Source organism: Podarcis muralis, chromosome 2 (genome assembly GCF_964188315.1).
Source record: "Podarcis muralis chromosome 2, rPodMur119.hap1.1, whole genome shotgun sequence".
NCBI lineage: Eukaryota > Metazoa > Chordata > Lepidosauria > Squamata > Lacertidae > Podarcis > Podarcis muralis.
This window is the reverse complement of record NC_135656.1, coordinates 91,821,772-91,838,974: the sequence shown is the minus strand read 5'-3', so window position 1 is coordinate 91,838,974 and position 17,203 is coordinate 91,821,772. Positions and strand designations below refer to the sequence as shown.

Here is a 17,203-nt window from a genome sequence, read left to right as displayed (position 1 = left end):
CACAGTCAAGCATAAGAGCTAACAGAAATTGGACAATCTCAGAAGACTAACCATTATCAAGAGCGGTCCATCCCACTTGGTTGGCCAAAAGGGAGGAGCAGGACACTGAGAAATGCTATTAACTGTCTACCTGCAAAGAATATATTTGTCCATTGTTCTGGGATTAATCAAGAAAATTTATGGAGGATAAGGCTGTCAGTATCTTCTAGCCATGATGGCTAATCTCTGCCTCCATAGTCAGAATGTGTCTGAATACCAGTTTCTGGAAACTGCAGGAGGGAAAAAGTTCTGGTGAGCCTGAGTCCTCCTTGCAGGCTTCCCTTAGGCATCTGGTTGTCCATGTGAAAAGAGGATGCTGGATTATTAAAAGGAAACTCTGACTTGGATATAGAGATCCCAGGAGTTTCATAGGACTATGTTGATGACAAAATGGGAATGGGATTCCTGTGCAGCACCTTGTCCATCCTGAAAGCATACTGGAGGTGCATTGGCTACACTCTGAAACAGCATGGGCAGTAGAATGTTCAGTTGTAGGGGGAAGGAAGTATTGATTGAAATGTCCACACACACCCCTTTCTGTCAATGGGAGCCTCTACTGGATCAATTGGCCTTAAGGTGTCCTGCAAGAGGAGTGCTGATCCAGATGAAGGACCTAGTTCCTTAGGCCCAGAGGGTGATGCCTTTCTAATCTGAGGAATACTTCAAAAAGCTGTATTTTGTGTGCTGATAACAGACAAAGAACCCAAGCATGCTTTGTTTCTGCAAAAAGTTACTGCAGTGCCAAGAGACTTAAATTTGGATGTGGAATGAATAGATGTCCTAAATATATTAAAAGTGAAACACGAAGCTGAAGCATTGCTGTCCAACAAATGCATTGCTAAGTCTGCTATAATTAGAATGTTCCTTAATTAGAGCGCTCACACAATAATGTGCTCTCCTTCATTTTGAATTAAGCAGCTATATTCTCTACTAGGAATAAGGGTACCTGCCTTTTACTGATAATTTTTAATGCAGGCAGGAAATAAAGGCTTAATCATAATTCTTGGATAATATGTTCTTCTGTCGTATCATTCACAAACCTCATGTTTGCCACTTGGTGTTCAGTAGTTATATGTTTTCCGTTGTAGCAGGCAAATGCTATTACGGTCGGACCGATTACTTGCAGTGCAGGGAAGGGAACCAGATTGAAAACAAGGGTTGATCTCTAGTTTTCCAGTGGATTTTTATTGGATTTTATTATGATTATTTTTAGAATTCAGTGAGTAAGATTTCATTATGACTCTACCCTTCCTCTGAAATGCCTGGCACCACTTCACTCATCATTGTTGGTCCTGCATTTTTTGAGCACTTATGGAACTTCCTTCATTCTTCTTGTTCCATTCAAAGACTTGCCCCTTCACACATCTAACATCTTGACAAATGCTAATGCCAGATCTCCTTCCCAGAGCTATGCCTCCTTTCCCACCACTTCTGCAGCTGACGTAACTGTTTTATTTGTGGCCTGTTCTTTCCTTTCCATCCTTTAACATTAGATTCCTCCCTAACCCTGCCAGAGTATCAGGTGATACTAGCCCAAAATGTTACTACAAACAAAATGTCCTTCCTGTCTGCTGCAACAGCAAAGAAAGTTTGGGGAGGTACCCTGAAGGTCATCAAATCCTTGCTGGATGCAGTTAGAGCTTCCCTGACACGTGTCTGTCCAACTCCTCCTTAAACAGGAGAGCCCACTGAAGCCATATGTTCCACTGTTGAGCAATTCTCACCACTAGGAAATCTGCTTCCCTGGAATCGCCACACATTTGTTCTAGTCCTGCCTTCTGGAGCTATAAGAAAACGAGTCTCCTCCACCTTGCATGAAGCCCTTCAGATATTTGAAGACCTTAATATTCTCTCATGTAGGCTAAACATACTCAGCTCTTTCAACCATAGGACTTGGTATCCAAACCATTAGGGCCATTCTCCTCTGGACACACTCTGCTTTGATAATGTGCTTTTTTTATTATGTGACGCCCAGAACTGAAGACAGTACTTCAGAGGTGATTCAACTGGAGCAGAATAGAGTAGAACTATTGCTTTCTATTCTCTTTTGTAGTAGCTGCATCACACTGCTGTCTCATGTTCAGCTTGTAACAAAATAAGACACATAGACCCTTTGTACATGTAAGGCTGTCAAGCCAAGTCTCCCCCAGACTGAAATTATGCCTATGATTTTTTTTGTATGTATGAGGTGTGTGTGTGTGTGTGTGTGTGTGTGTGTGTGTGTTGAACATATTTTGGTTGCAGGCCAGAGTTCCAGTTTATCAATATTACTTTGAATGTTCCTTGATTCTGTCCTTTATGGTGTTATATGGTATAGCTATTAGGGGTGTGCACAGGCCCAAAAATTCGTCTTGTATCTCTGCGTTGTTGTTTTTTTAAAAAACAATCAGTTATGTTTCTGAAACACTGTGCTCTGTCTGCTTTGATTTTTGTTTCAGGTTCTGAGCTGCTCTGTATAAAACAATAACAGAAACTCTGACAATGGCTTTAACTTCTCCCCTTTGAGCCAAAGTGGATGAAATTTACAGTCACAGGAGCCCCTCTTCAATGGATCAAGGCTGCCAAATTACAGATAAATAAATCTAGGAGCCTTTGTAGATGAAATAAAAGAAATTCACTTTCTTCCATAACCCATGGGGAGAGTGGGGGTTTGTCTCTTGCTCTTTCATATCTTAAAATAATTAAGAGATGGCTGAGGTGTGTATTTTCCCCCTTCCTGAGCTTGTTTGATGGGCCATCAGAGTTCCAGGTTTTTGTTTTTAAGATTAAAAAGCTTAAATTAAGCTTTTAGCTTTTTAAAAACAAAACCAACAAAAAACCCTGCTGCTATCCTTTAACAAAATAAATAAACAAATCCAGAGCGCTTTGGTGCTTTGCAGGCAACATTTTGAATAGTCACACTTCTTGCAAAGCCCATGGACCTAGAGAAACACAGAGATAGAGGAAGACATAGAACCATAAGGTACACAGACTTACAGGGGAAAAACACAGTTCATAGGGGGCGTGATCTGACTTGAGGGGTTTATTGACATTTGTACTGATTACCACTTAAATTTGCAATCATGGTATTATGAACATACATAGAGGTCATGAAGCTTCTAGGGAGATGTGCATGTCTCATGCTGTACCTTTTCTAAGTGGTGACGTGGAGTTCAGGTTAGTCTTCACAGGATAAGTCTCCTTTGGTTGACAGGGGACTTGAGACTTACAGTGCCTTTGCAAACCAGGACCTCTAGTATAAATGTACCCTAATTGTTCAAGATGCCATACAGACAGTAAAGGTTTTATGAGAAGAGGATCTTACATAGTGTCCAATATTTGTAACGTCAGTGAAATCATACTGCAGATTTGACTTGGATCTAGAGGGAGGTGATTCTCCCTTCTTGCTTCAGACTGCTTCCCACCAAATTTTCAGGTTGTTCCAGGGACCTCCTTCAGGAACAGCTTTACAAAGGGGTGCAACATGTAGGGGAATTGGCAAAAAGCAAGGCTCCCTCCTTGCACAGAAGTGCATCTTGGGGTGCAAGCCATTGTTTCGTTTATGTGTTTGCTTAAGACATCTGCTCTCGCAGCCAACAGCTCTCCGATGTGGTACCCGTCAAAGTGGTTAGACTACAACTTCCATCATTCCAGTCCACTCTCCATGTTGGCTGGAACTGCTGGGAGTCTAGAGAGCACCAAGTTGGTTATCCCTGCTTTAGAGGCGCCATTATGAAATGTACTTGTGTGTGCTGTACATGATCAGTAGTGAAGAAATTCAGCTTAAAAAAAATGCTTTATTAAAAAGGAGTTGGATAATACTTCTCACGTGTTCTAAGCCCTTTTACCTATTGTCTTTCAGCTGTAGGTCCAGATTTTTCAAAAAACTTCTTGAAAAGGTTAACTTTTGTCAAAGTTGGTGGTGACGCTTCAATCGAGTGTAAACCCAAAGCTTCTCCAAGGCCTACCTTTACCTGGAAGAAAGGAAAAGAGATCCTAAAAGAAAATGAGAGGTAATCTTTTTTTAAAAATAAAAATAAAAATCTGCTGCTTGTGTTTTGTGACTGCTAATCTTTTTATACCTCCCATGAATATTGGTTTGACAATGATTGTTGTGAAAAGCTCAGGTGTTTGCTGTTAAGGGAGAAGGAAACCCTATTGATTCCTAAATTCACTGTACATCACCTGCCTCTTCATATAGTTTAAAGAACAGTATTTTTGTTTTGACTAGCTTCAAGAGAATAGCTATCAAAATACCATTTTAGAGAATCCTTCAGATCATTGCAATCTGTGAGAGTCCTGGTAAACAGAAATTATTTGAGGATCAACTAGGCAATTGCAGTGTTTAGTTTGTCATTTGCAGTGGCAGGGGAAGAGGGAGGAGGGCTGAGTTAGAGTAGTGACAGCCCTGCAGCATTGCCTAGTATTTGCGGCCTGCCATGTTTGGGGACGGGGGATTGAGGTGATATAGAGGAATGTGTAGATTGTAGCAATAGTGCAAATAATCAAGGGCTAAAGGCAGGGGGAGGGAGCTAGGGAAATAATTCAGGCTTTCAGCTCTGGATGAAAAGATGTCTTGATTCCAGGTCCATCAGGAGATAGAAAGCTGTCCTGCCAAGTTAGAAACAATGCAAGGACAGTCCTGGGAAACAAGTTTTTTTAGAGTCCAGGTCAACCCAGGGCTTGGCACTGCTTGGTCAATGAAAATTGTATTGGAGTATTGTAGGCAGTAATCCTTCTGAATCCCAATTGCTGAGGAGGACAGGAGGGGAGAATGCTGTTCCACTCAGGTCCTGGGCTTCCACAGATATCTAGTTGGCTACCATGAGAATAGGATATATTTATTTCATAAAATTTATACAGCGCTTGATCGGTAATCTCAAAGTCCTTTACAAAGGATACTGTACCAAATGGGTCTTTGGTCTGATCCAACAGTGCTCTTCTTTCTTTCTTTTTTAAAAAAATAATTAAAAATAAATCCTTCCAGTAGCACCTTAGAGACCAACTAAGTTTGTTATCGGTATGAGCTTTCATGTGCATGCACACTTCTTCAGATTTTAAGTAATTCTTCTTTTAAAAAACAACACACATGCATTTCAGTTTTTGGAGAGACTTACGGTAGGCAAAAGTCTTAGAGATGTGGCTATTTTGTGAAAGATTTGTCAGTATCTTTTTTGAGATATATGCCGTAATAGGTGGTATCTGGGACTGAGTGTCTGGAGAAGTAATAGGGTGGATCTTATTAGGCTGCTGGGAATCTTCCTTTGGAGGCTGGCACTGACTGCGAAGCAGAACCAAGTGTGATGTTAGATGCTTGCCCAGGAGGCAAAGCCTATCTTGAAAAGGGAGCTTTATTGCTTGAGCTTTCTTACTCTTCCAGTGAAGCAGAGCTACTGTACACTACACCCTTAATGAATAACCTGCCCTGAAGACGTCTCTTACTGGTGCTTGAAAGCTATACAATTGCATTATTAGGAATTTTGCCCTGGGGTACAATTACATTATTGCAGTCATTAAAGATACTTCATCTCCATAATAATGGAAATCCTCTCTTGGAGGCATAACTGCATCAAAGTAAAGCTTAGAAACCTCACTCCAGAAGGTAAATTATGTATTGCCGTGGAATAAGATTCAGATATATATGTTAGAAATTCAACCTCATAAATAAAGAAAGCTCCCTGGCAGCCATTGATTCAGAAGTTCTGGGGTTTCAGGAATACCCAGTGCCTAGTATTTAATTTCAAGAGCATATCTTCCCATATGATAACATTTCTCAAACTTACGCAAACCCCTTTCCCAGCAATGATTTAAGGAATTTGGAACAATCCATGATCCAAAACCTACTTTCCTTCTAGCCCTGAACATCCAGTTTGCATATTTCCCATTGTTTTATTGACACAATATCGGCTCACATTCCATCATACAAGATCTTGGAAGCACCATTGGCAAACCTCCCTTCAAAAGGCGGAGATTACAAAGCTAGCCATACATAAATTCTTCTTCACAAAGGGCGGCAAATATGTTCCAGCAGCCTTAAGGGTTTTCAACGCAAAGCCCGTTTCCCAACTCCTGTATGCAGCAAATGTCTGGCATAATGGGGACCTGCCAAAGCTAGATGGCTTTCAGGCAAAATTTATACGATCTCTGCTGCAGGTACCTAACTGCGTCCCCAACTCCGTACTTCTGTTGGAAGCTGGTGAATGCCCAATTTCAGCTAGAGCATGGTGGGCTGTCCTAAGACATTGGCTCAGGATTTCAGTGTTTAATCTAGGGAAGGGTCTGTACCAACATATCACCAATGAGGAATTTGTCAGCAAATGGCAGAAAACCATGGCTAAAAAAGCCACCTCTATTGGTCTGTCTCCCCCCCAACTGTATTACCTGGGCTATGAAGGCGCCCAAAAGGCTTTAAAGCAAAGATTATGGGACAATGCACACAGTGACTTGCGATCTCGGTCACACGCAGTCTGTAGTCCACTGGCAGCAGGAGTTCAATATGGGTATGTCTTTGAGTTAACACCTTACATCAAAAACCTGACAGTACCTAACTATCGAAGCCTTTTCACCAAGGCCAGACTGAATGTCTTCCCCTCTGCAGTGCTGGATGGTAGGTTGAGAGGAGTTCCCTACCAGGACAGACTTTGCTCGTGTGCTCAAGACATCGAGTCCATAAATCATATTTTGTTACATTGTGCGAAGTATGAGCAGGCCAGGGCTGAACTGATACTACCCTTGCTGGTGCCTTTCCCGGGAAAGTCAGAGGCTCACTATGTCAGGTTCCTACTGGAAGACCGGACAAAAGCTAGAACTTTGGCAGTGGCAAAGTTTTTATCGGTGGTTGAAAGAACAAATGAGCCCTATATTCCAAACAAAGTGCTTGATTAACCTGGGGGTAGGCTGTATGAATTCTGTATTGATTTGTAATGTTTTGTTGGTCTCTGGACCGTAATAAAGATTGTTTGTTTGACACAATATCTCCCATTGTTCTACACACACACACACACACACACACACACACCCCTTTGTTGTTGTTGTTGTTTAGTCGTTTAGTCGTGTCCGACTCTTCGTGACCCCATGGACCAGAGCACGCCAGGCACCTCTGTCCTCCACTACTTCCCGCAGTTTGGTCAGACTCATGCTGGTAACCTCGAAAACACTATCCAACCATCTCGTCCTCTGTCGCCCCCTTCTCCTTGTGCCCTCCATCTTTCCCAGCATCAGTGTCTTCTCCAGGGAGTCTTCTCTTCTCATGAGGTGGCCAAAGTACTGGAGCCTCAGCTTCACGATCTGTCCTTCCAGTGAGCACTCAGGGCTGATTTCCTTAAGAATGGATGCGTTTGATCTTCTTGCAGTCCATGGGACTCTCAAGAGTCTTCTCCAGCACCATAATTCAAAAGCATCAATTCTTCGGCGATCAGCCTTCTTGATGGTCCAGCTCTCACTTCCATACATCACTACTGGGAAAACCATGGCTTTAACTATACGGACCTTTGTTGGCAAGGTGACGTCTCTACTTCTCAAGATGCTGTCTAGGCCTGTCATTGCCCTTCTCCCAAGAAGGAGGCGTCTTTTAATTTCGTGGCACCCCTACCTTAATTATTTAGTCTCTTCCAAATTCTGACAACTTCACATGGCCTTTTAAAATTTAGTTCAAATTCAATCTTGTCAGCATGTGATCAGTGTTTTCAGCAACATAGCTTACATATTTCACCTGTCTTGTATGTTTTTATAAATTATATACATACACCCAAATATCATATAATTGTGCTTAAAATTCTCTCTCACTTTTGGTGCCCTCCATATGATGATGCTAAGAACACATAGAATACCTGTGTTGGTGACCACTCCTCATCTTCCTCTGAATATACTTCCATTGCTGACCTTCCTCTATATTTTGCTTTCCTGCAAATTAAACCCACTTCTGTTCATCCTATTTTCAGCAGCTCTTATAAGGAATTCTTTCTTTTCTTTTTAAAATATATGGAAATTGTTGCTATGCCTGCCCTCTTAGAGGATCCATCTCTATAACCGCCAGGAAAGGAAGCTAGATGACAGGTAGCAATCGCCCTTTTAACTTTCAGAAGATTTTTCAGAAGATAAAGAGATTTAGAGCTATCTCTTTAGGACAAGTAGTCTGCACTTTGATTTATACACTGACTGCCTTTGTAAAGGGCTTATCTTCTAATGGGGTGCCTGAGGAATTTGATCTTTGTGAATTTTGATGCACACCTTCCAAATTGCACTGCCTTATGCACTTCCTGAATGTCCCAATGCAGCTGGTAGCGCAAAATGCATTTTTAAATGCAAAATTCAAATTTTGAGAGAAATTTCGTTACAACATATGAATTTAAATGCAAATATTCGTGCAGATTAACAACAAAAACAACAAATCTTAATGTACACATGTGACAGAACAGGCTTATGGATAAACATATGTGAACAGGACACAGATTGTAAAGACACCAAATCGCCCACCCTTGTATTCAAAATGACTTCCGTGTGGCAAATTTAAACCAGTAAATCAATGATCATGCCAGATGATAACAATCTGTTTTAGTGAATATTTGGCGCACACAAGGCACTGCAAAAACCATTGTTAAAGCGGGCTTAGTTTTAGATAAATTGTATTTGGATAAGTGCAGACAAGTGAAAAGATTGTCTTAATTTACAGAATGCCCATGTTAATTCTTGCCTCAATGTGGCTTTTCATCTCTTCCCTCGTCACATCATATAGTTTCTGTTCAGACCTACAGTGTCCTGTCAGGTATCACTTTTGCCATCAGAAACCCTTGCTTCCTCTTCTGTAGGCCAATTTGTTTTCTTGAAATGACTGTTCAAAATACCCACTCAAAAGAATCTCGTTTCCTAGTGCTTCTCAGCCAGTGTCTCCTGCCAGATGTGTTAACGGGGGTTTAAAAAAAAAGTCTGAAAAATGTATTTCCCATTGTTATTGTTCATATTCTGTTCTTACCCTACTAGTACTTGCCCTCTTTTGTATCCCTGCTTAGTCTGACTTTGTCTGACTTTGTTAAGGCTTTAAATGACCCCCTATATTTGCAGCAAAGATTATAAAGGTATACTACTCAGCTGAACTCATATAATAGCAACACCTGCAACAATACAGAGACTCTATATAAGAAGGCCTATGTTGTACCTTTGCGGTATGATTTGACCTAGATATGCTAGATGCTCTCAGTAGCTTCATGAGAATTCACTCGCCTCTCCTATTATACCGTAGTGCTGACATGCTTCATGGTATGTAAGAGCTGTTTTCTTGCATAGACCTGGACTGTTTTGAAACGAGACAAGTTACAAATGAAAACCTGAAGGCAACCATTCAGGGCTGACGCCTCCTTTTATTCTCCTTCCATCTGCTTAGTTATTATAAGGCAATAGTACAAGTTGCTGATTTTGCCCCCTTAAAAGACAGAGAAGATTGAAAGAAGCACCTGCTATGAATCCATGGTATTTGAACTTCCAGGGCCGAATAATCCGCATCATAGAATAGCTCCCTTGGTCTGAATGTGTGGCTTACAGATCTAAGTCCACATGGCAACAATATCAAAATCAGTTTATCACGTTGTACACTTTCTCCTCCCCCCCCCCCAAAATAATGGGAGTTTTGGGTAACCAGGACTATCATGATAACTATGCACATTATTTGTAAACATGACCATTTGAAGCTCCCTGAAAGGGCTAATCCATTAGGCAACCTAATGCAACATTCCCCAACCTGCAGCCCTCCAGATGTTTCAGATTAATTGTTCTGTGAAAGAGGACATCGATCAGAAAAAAATACATTATTTCTTCAGTTTATGCTAGTGGAATTATACTGACAGATGTTTCAAATGTAAAGTTTTGGAAGAGAGATAAGGTTCCTAAAAGGATCATTGCCCTATATGAATTCTCTTCTTTAAAAATGTAAGACTTAGAATCATAGTATTTGTAGAGTTGGAATGGACCCGAGGTTCCCCTGCGATGCAGGAATATGCACATGGCGCATATCGTGAGCCACCACATTGGCGTTATCAGCACCATGCTCTAAATCAGGGGTCAGCAAACTTTTTCAGCAGGGGGCTGGCCCACTGTCCCTCAGACCTTGGGGGGGCAGACTATATTTGGGGGGGGGATTGAACAAATTCCTTTGCCCCACAAATAAACTAGAGATGCATTCTAAATAAAAGGACACATTCTAGTCATGTAAAAACATGCTGATTCCCAGACTGTCTGCAGGCCAGATTTAGAAGGCGATTGGGCCGGATCCAGCCCCCGGGCCTTAGTTTGCCTACCCATGCTCTAAATAACGGAGCTAACTGGCATTTATTTGATAGTGCTATTTCTTTCAGGCACAGAAACGGTCAAATAATGAATAACATGGATTTTCACCATTACATCCAGCCCTGATAAAGTGACTAATAGCACCATGTAAATAGCTGTCTCAAGTTTGAATTCGCCTTGCAGCATTTGAAATGGTTCTTGGACGAAAAGTTTATGAAATGGTGCACTTTACCTTGTATTTAAATGTGAAATAACTTGAGTGCCACGTATTTCGACTATTTTAGACCAGGAAAAAATTTAAACGTTCATAATTACTAGGGGGTAATCCCTACTGAATAGACCTTATTTCTGAATAAAAAGTCCACTCAGGAACAAGCGGCAAAGCTGCATGCTCCAGCACCAGGGGCAGAGAGCAGGTGGGGGTGTGACGTGTGTCCTGGGGGCATGGTGTGCTGCCCACGGGGGCATGGCACCCGGCGCGGTGGAGGGGTGCACAGCGTGTGTCCAGGGGGCGGCTGCAATGGTGCCCCCCTCCCCAATGGTGCCGGGGGTGATCCACCACCCCATTCCTCTGCAAGTGTCGGGAACTGGAAATATGAAAATGAAATGATGACCTGAGATCTGGGAGGAATCTTTCACAGCTATATGCCTACTCTGGTGCTTCATTCAGTACTAGCATAGATTTGAGGACTGAGGAGCAGCGACAGTCAGACAAATATAGTTGTTGCCACAGTGCAAGATAAACGAAATGGATCTTGCCAGGAAGCAAATTCTGATATTGCATAGTGACTGTGTTTCCTTAGGTATGTTCCTAAGAATATTACTGCATTAATTATAATATTATTATATTAATATTACTGCATTAATCTTTGCCAGGCAGTAGAATACCTGTGGTTCACATGCAAATGTCTTAACACGGTGTGAATAACACAGAAGTTCATGTGAACAAGTCTTACAAGTAGAAAGGAAAAGAGGATGTAAATCATAGGTATTTTGTGGAGATGTAGTTGTGAATTATTTTTTTCTGAGCTCTCTACTTCATTAGAACAAGAAGACAATCAATTTACATTCAAACCTTAGCTCTGAGAAGTTCACGTAATGAGTTTTAAATGCTAGGCAATAATTATATGCCTTAAGGAAAAGTATGTTAGGGAGGTGGAATGGTGGAAGAGACATTTCTAAAGACCTTTTCTAATTCTGCTCTTATGTTTTGGATGAACTTTTCATATGTATATGTTTTCCAGAGATTTAAAATGTCTCTCTAGATATTTAAGATCTGTGTAAATATCAATTACTAGTGAAGTGGGTAATTTGTTGTTTTACAATGAGCAGTTTTAGTTGAAACTAAGGAGGGGGGTAATCTTATTTTCTCAAAAGATTGTGCCTTTGGGCTTCTATTCAAATAGCATCAGCTAGAACAAATAAGCTGAGAGTGCATTTACTGCTTATGTTCTAATCTCACAAAATGGGCCTAAATGGGTTTCTGTCAGCACTTTATTCACGCAGAAAAATCTGTATTATATTTTTCTCATTCTAAATATATATATATATATATAGAGAGAGAGAGAGAGAGAGAGAGAGTTGAGCTTCTCAGAGGTTTTAGTTGTGATGAGTGTATGTTCTTCTAATTACCTGCTGAAAGTACTTGTTTTCCAATGGCAAAGTTGTTAAAACACCCGTACAAAACTAGAATGTTGTTGCTTATGTGGCATCGTGTGTTTGTAGCCTTTCTTTATAACTCCAAAGAATGCAGTTGGCTTCTTTGTGCCTCCAGTTACAATTATCCCTGCATAGAAACAGGCATAATAATATCTGAATTCCCTAAGGTGTGACTCAGTCATTTATGGAATATTAATTGCACATCTGTAGAAATCGTTCTATTATTTTACGTTTTTAGAGTGCTTCTATTTCTTTTTTTAAAAACAACTCATACTTTTTGTAGTTTGCTTTTATCTTGCTATACGCCACTTTGACATTTTCAGGCAGTGATGTGGCTTTAAAAATAAACAAATAATCTCAATAGACTCCAGACAGAGATAATTATGAGATCATGATACGAAATACTTTCCCTTTGCGGCTGGCTGGCTGGCTGGGGGAATGAGTTTTTGGGTGAAAAGACATAGATATTGGATACTGGGAGATAAATAAATAATGGCCACTTACCCAGTCTCTGGGTGGGAGGCAGTTGTGGCTTGTCATGGCAGAGCCTTGGCTCCAGAGACCAAAAGGTCTCTCCATCGTGCAGGCAGCTGTTGGGGATTTCCCACAAAGGAGGGTAGGATACTCCGCTGTCCCCTAGTTTTGCATTGGCCAGATGTCCCAGCTATATAGGCCTGCTGCGCCTGAGTTTGGAACCACAGTCGGCTGAAGAATAAAGAAGCTAATTTTCTAAAAGCTTGAGCAAAGAGGAGTGTCAAGGGACAACCAGGAAATAAAGAAATAGTGCTTAACTCAAAAGTAGGCTACTAAAATGTTATTTTATGTGCCCCACTTTATGACATAGATGTGCTTCTCTGCACATTTTTGAAGTGGAAGTGATTTGAGAAGGGTGACAACTAAAATCTATGCAGAAGTGCAGTGCAACTTGGGATAGCGCCATAGCTCAATGGTAGAGCAAGCTGCTTTCTATGCAGAAGGTCCCAGGTTCTCAATTCTCAGGAGAGAGAACTCTCTCTCTGAAGTGATGGAGAGAGTTGGATGGGCCAATGTTCTGACTCACTGTAAGTCAGCTTCTTATTTTCCTGTGTTCCTATGCGTGATCATGCCAGGATATTTTACAGCTTTGCTCCATTTCCCTTTATTTAATCTTCCAGACACAATTCAAAGTGTCAGCCATGACCTTTAAAGTCCTAAATGGCTTTGCTTAAGGACTCTCTCCCTTCGCAGTCATTAAGATTAAACAAAATAAAAATAAAAATGTTAATCCTCCTGTTGCCAAGTAAATGTGTCTCGCACAGGACTTTGTCCAAGTTGTAGCTCTATAGATATTGGTTTAGTCTTCAGAGTTCATGCCAATTCTAGCTGGCAAAGACTATAACGATACCTTTAAGCTCCCTGTGTACACAGAGACTTCTAATCTCCCCAGTGTTGAAGTTTATAACCAGAAACACTGCTGTGGTTTATGACACTGATAGGTGGAGGTGTCATGCTAGGTAGTTTCCAGGGGTCTTGTTTGCAAAGCTCTGATCTCTGTTCCAGGCCATTAGCAGCACTATGTCTCAAAATTACTGTTTTTCTGTCTCAGTTTCTGGAGAAAAGTGAAGGAAGAACCACGTAGATAAATCCTGTAGGGATAATGGCAACAATATCTACTTTGTAAGGTCTTGGCCTTATGGACTGTTGGACAAAGTTTGGACATGACAACAGTGGTCAATGAAAGGGCACTTAAAGAGTCAGTTTCCACAAAATGAGTTTGTTTTCATTTGTACCTTGAATTGCCTAAACAAAGACAACAGGGCTGCTATATGTTCCCCACCCCTTAACCGTATCCACTTATTTTCCTTTGGGGTTCCCAGTGTCATTTGACCTGGTTTTTTTTTTTTTACCTTTGTTATCAGTAGCCTGTGAAAACAATATACCTGCAGGTAGTTGTTCCTCCTACGTAACCTAGAGATATTTTTATACAGGTTTGACCTCAATAATCTTGTAACTTCAGGGAGATCATTAATAACTATAAATACTTCCCCTCAGCCCTTTCAAGATGATGTTCCATCAGTTTCACGCTTGCCTTGAAGACGTGAAATTGTACTTTAGGGGGAAAGTTCAAATGAAGATCAAGCATAGCGTTCCTGTGTACACAAATATTAATAAACACTATTATGGAGCATATTCGCTTGGACAACTCTTAATGCAAAAGAAGTAGCTGAAAGAAGTACACTTTTAGTAGAACAAATTGTGCGTTTTCTTTTCTGGTACTTCTTAGCATTTGTAACCTGCCCAAAACCTAGCGTGTGCCTATCTCAGACTTGGTTATAAGGTCCCTGGTGAGAATATTGGAAATAGGTTGTAGGCAGCAATTTGCTTCTTTGAATGAAGTACATTTAACATTCTATATGAGATTAATATTAAGAATTAGCTATGAACTAGTGAGACGAAAAAATCTAATTGCCCATTTTTCAAATGCAATAGGCTAAATGCAGCTCAGTGTGATTGCCAATTATAAAGACCTCCTGAAGTTTCATTTTATTTTAACTTTGTTCTTCTCCTGTGGATGTGGTGCATTCCCAGAGCCACCTTCCTTCCAATCACACAGGATTCCATCCACCTCTGAGTTTTCTAAGCAATTTGCATCTTACAAAATTGAATCGCTCTTCCGAGTGATTGTGACTCACAGTTCCTAATTATACAAGGTCAGTTCTTCCCTTTAGATTGTCATTTATGATCATTCCTTGTGAAAGTGGATCCCCCTATAATAATTATATTTTTGTATCCTATTTCAAAATTAATCCCATCCCTTTCTGAAATGGATGAAGAGTGTGTGTGTGTGTGTGTGTGTGTGTGTGTGTGTGTGTGTTTGGGGGAGAGGGTGTTCAGGAGAGGAAGGGCTTAATTCCAAAGCGAAGGCATAGCAAAATGTGCATGCTTCCTGATCGCCAGATATCACCATGGAAGGTGTTTTTGGTTTGCTTGCAGACATGGGAGACATGTTTCAGTGTTGCACATAATAAGCCTATTCATTTCAATCCAGGACACTTGAAGCTAGAAGCTGCACACACATTTGTGCTCTTCCGACATAAATGGTAATATGATGCCAGTTCCAAAGTGAGGATCACTTGCTAAGTGGGTAAGAAGGTAGAACTGTGGCTGGAATTTGGGCTGCAGTCCTGTCTGTACCCGCATACCAAGGAATAAGCCCATTATTTCAATAGAACTCCTGCATAAATGTGTAGTTAGTCTGGAACTGCTTTATCTAACAGGCCAGCACACCTGTTGCAGTTGATAGCCCAGACACACCACCATTTGCCCTGATGGGACTCAAGGCAGAGTGGAGCTGAAAATGAGAATGGCTAATGTTGTGCATGTGATGTCAGGCCGTCACATCAGGCCCCCTCAGTCTTCTTGAGAAGGTGGCATCTCTGCCTGTGAGTGTGGTGGGACTCAGAGAAGGGCCTCCCCTCCAAGATCCCAAAACACAGGCAGATTTATAGGAGGGAATATGGTCTTTCCCCTATGGCCCCTTGATGCAGGGGATTTCTGTAAGAAGGAAGATTCCTGACTAGAAAGTCATGGCTGCCTCACTTGGAGTCGATATGAATAATCTACATAATCACTTCTTAAACTTCGTACTGTGTATCATTGTTTAGTGTTGCTTTCTGAGGAGTGGGGGTGTGGTTGGCTAGTACATTTTCTTGCCTTTCAGTTACCACATGAGATTCTGCTTGATGTTTAAAATCCAGATCTTTCTGCACTAAGGTGCATGCATAGAGTGAAGTAAAGGTAGAGGCTATGCTTAAGTAGCAGCTGCAGCAGAATGCAGACAAGAGTTCAGTTTAAGTTCTGCATGTTCTGAAAATATTTTTGCTGTTTTTTTATTACAGTGGTACCTCGCAAGACGAATGCCTCGCAAGACAAAAAACTCGCTAGACGAAAGGGTTTTTTGTTTTTTGAGCTGCTTCGCAAGACGATTTTCCCTATGGGCTTGCTTCGCAAGACGGAAACGTCTTGCAAGTTTGTTTCCTTTTTCTTAACACCGTTAATACAGTTGCAACTTGACTTCGAGGAGCAACTCATAGCACGCGGTGTGGTAGCCTTTTTTGAGGTTTTTGAAGACTTTGGTGATTTTTGAAGCTTTTCCGAAACTTTTCCGACACCGTGCTTCGCAAGACGAAAAAAATCGCAAGACAAAAAAACTCGCGGAACGAATTAATTTCGTCTTGCGAGGCACCACTGTATCAGTCATTTCTACAAATTTTAGAATAAGTTGTATGTAAATCAGTAAAGTGCAGCTGGTTCCATGACAGACCTATACACTTCTTCAGAGACCCAATTACTTTAAACAGGGGGAAACAGTTAGATGGGATAAACTTAGGACAGGCATAGGCAAACTCGGCCTTCCAGATGTTTTGGGACTACAACTCCCATCATCCCTAGCTAACAGGACCAGTGGTCAGGGATGATGGGAGTTGTAGTCCCAAAACATCTGGAGAGCCGAGTTTGCCTATGCCTGACTTAGGACAAGCATGCCCTGAAATACTTTCAGGTGCCAAGATTTTACATGTGGGGTTGTATTCAATTTAATATTAGATACATTAATTTCAATGGGTATACTCTGATTAAAACTAAACTGAATACCACCCACTATTTCCCCTGATAATTGATGACATTGTGTAGTATCATCATCATTAAGTAATACTGATAGATACCACATTTGGATTCAGCCTGTATTGATATCATGTGCTGGGTACTATGCACCTAATCTCAATCCAGTGTTGGAAAGCACAAGTACAATTCTTGCACACAGGTAATATTTAAAGTGAACAAAAGGCTTAGATTTATTACTCCCTAAATCACTGGTAATTTCTTTATAATAATTAGAATTGCATCTTTCATTCTCCACTTCCCTTAAATATTTGTCATTATAAAGCATTTACTTTCATTCAAGATTAATCTCTTGAGCAAAAAAGTTTCATCAGCTCCTGCAGACGTATTAGTCATTAGAGCATATTACCTGGTTGATTTCACAGCTGTCTCCAGATTGTTTGCCAGTCACTGAATCAGCTTCTGTAGTAGAAAAAAAAAACCTGTCCATTATCTGTAGAGATTGCACAAAATGATCTGTTAAACATTGGCATTTCCCCATATTATGCTTATGTGTCTATTTAAAGAAACAGCAAATGGTATCAGTGGTAAACAGCTGTAAAGACCATTATATTGGCAAGTACCGCTAAACTGTGTTTTCTCGCAGAAT

General features: G+C 40.9%; 1 protein-coding gene across 6 annotated transcripts in view; it reads left to right on the top strand.

The window, feature by feature from the left end:
• LOC114590891 (contactin-4) overlaps positions 1 to 17,203 on the top strand; it is a 531,471-nt gene that overhangs the window by 434,929 nt on the left and 79,339 nt on the right. For all 6 annotated transcript variants that reach the window (XM_077925018.1, XM_077925014.1, XM_077925015.1 and 3 more), the window contains one exon: positions 3,881 to 4,031. In XM_077925018.1, coding sequence (XP_077781144.1) covers positions 3,881 to 4,031 — 151 coding nt within the window. The remainder of the gene's footprint in view (positions 1 to 3,880; positions 4,032 to 17,203) is intronic.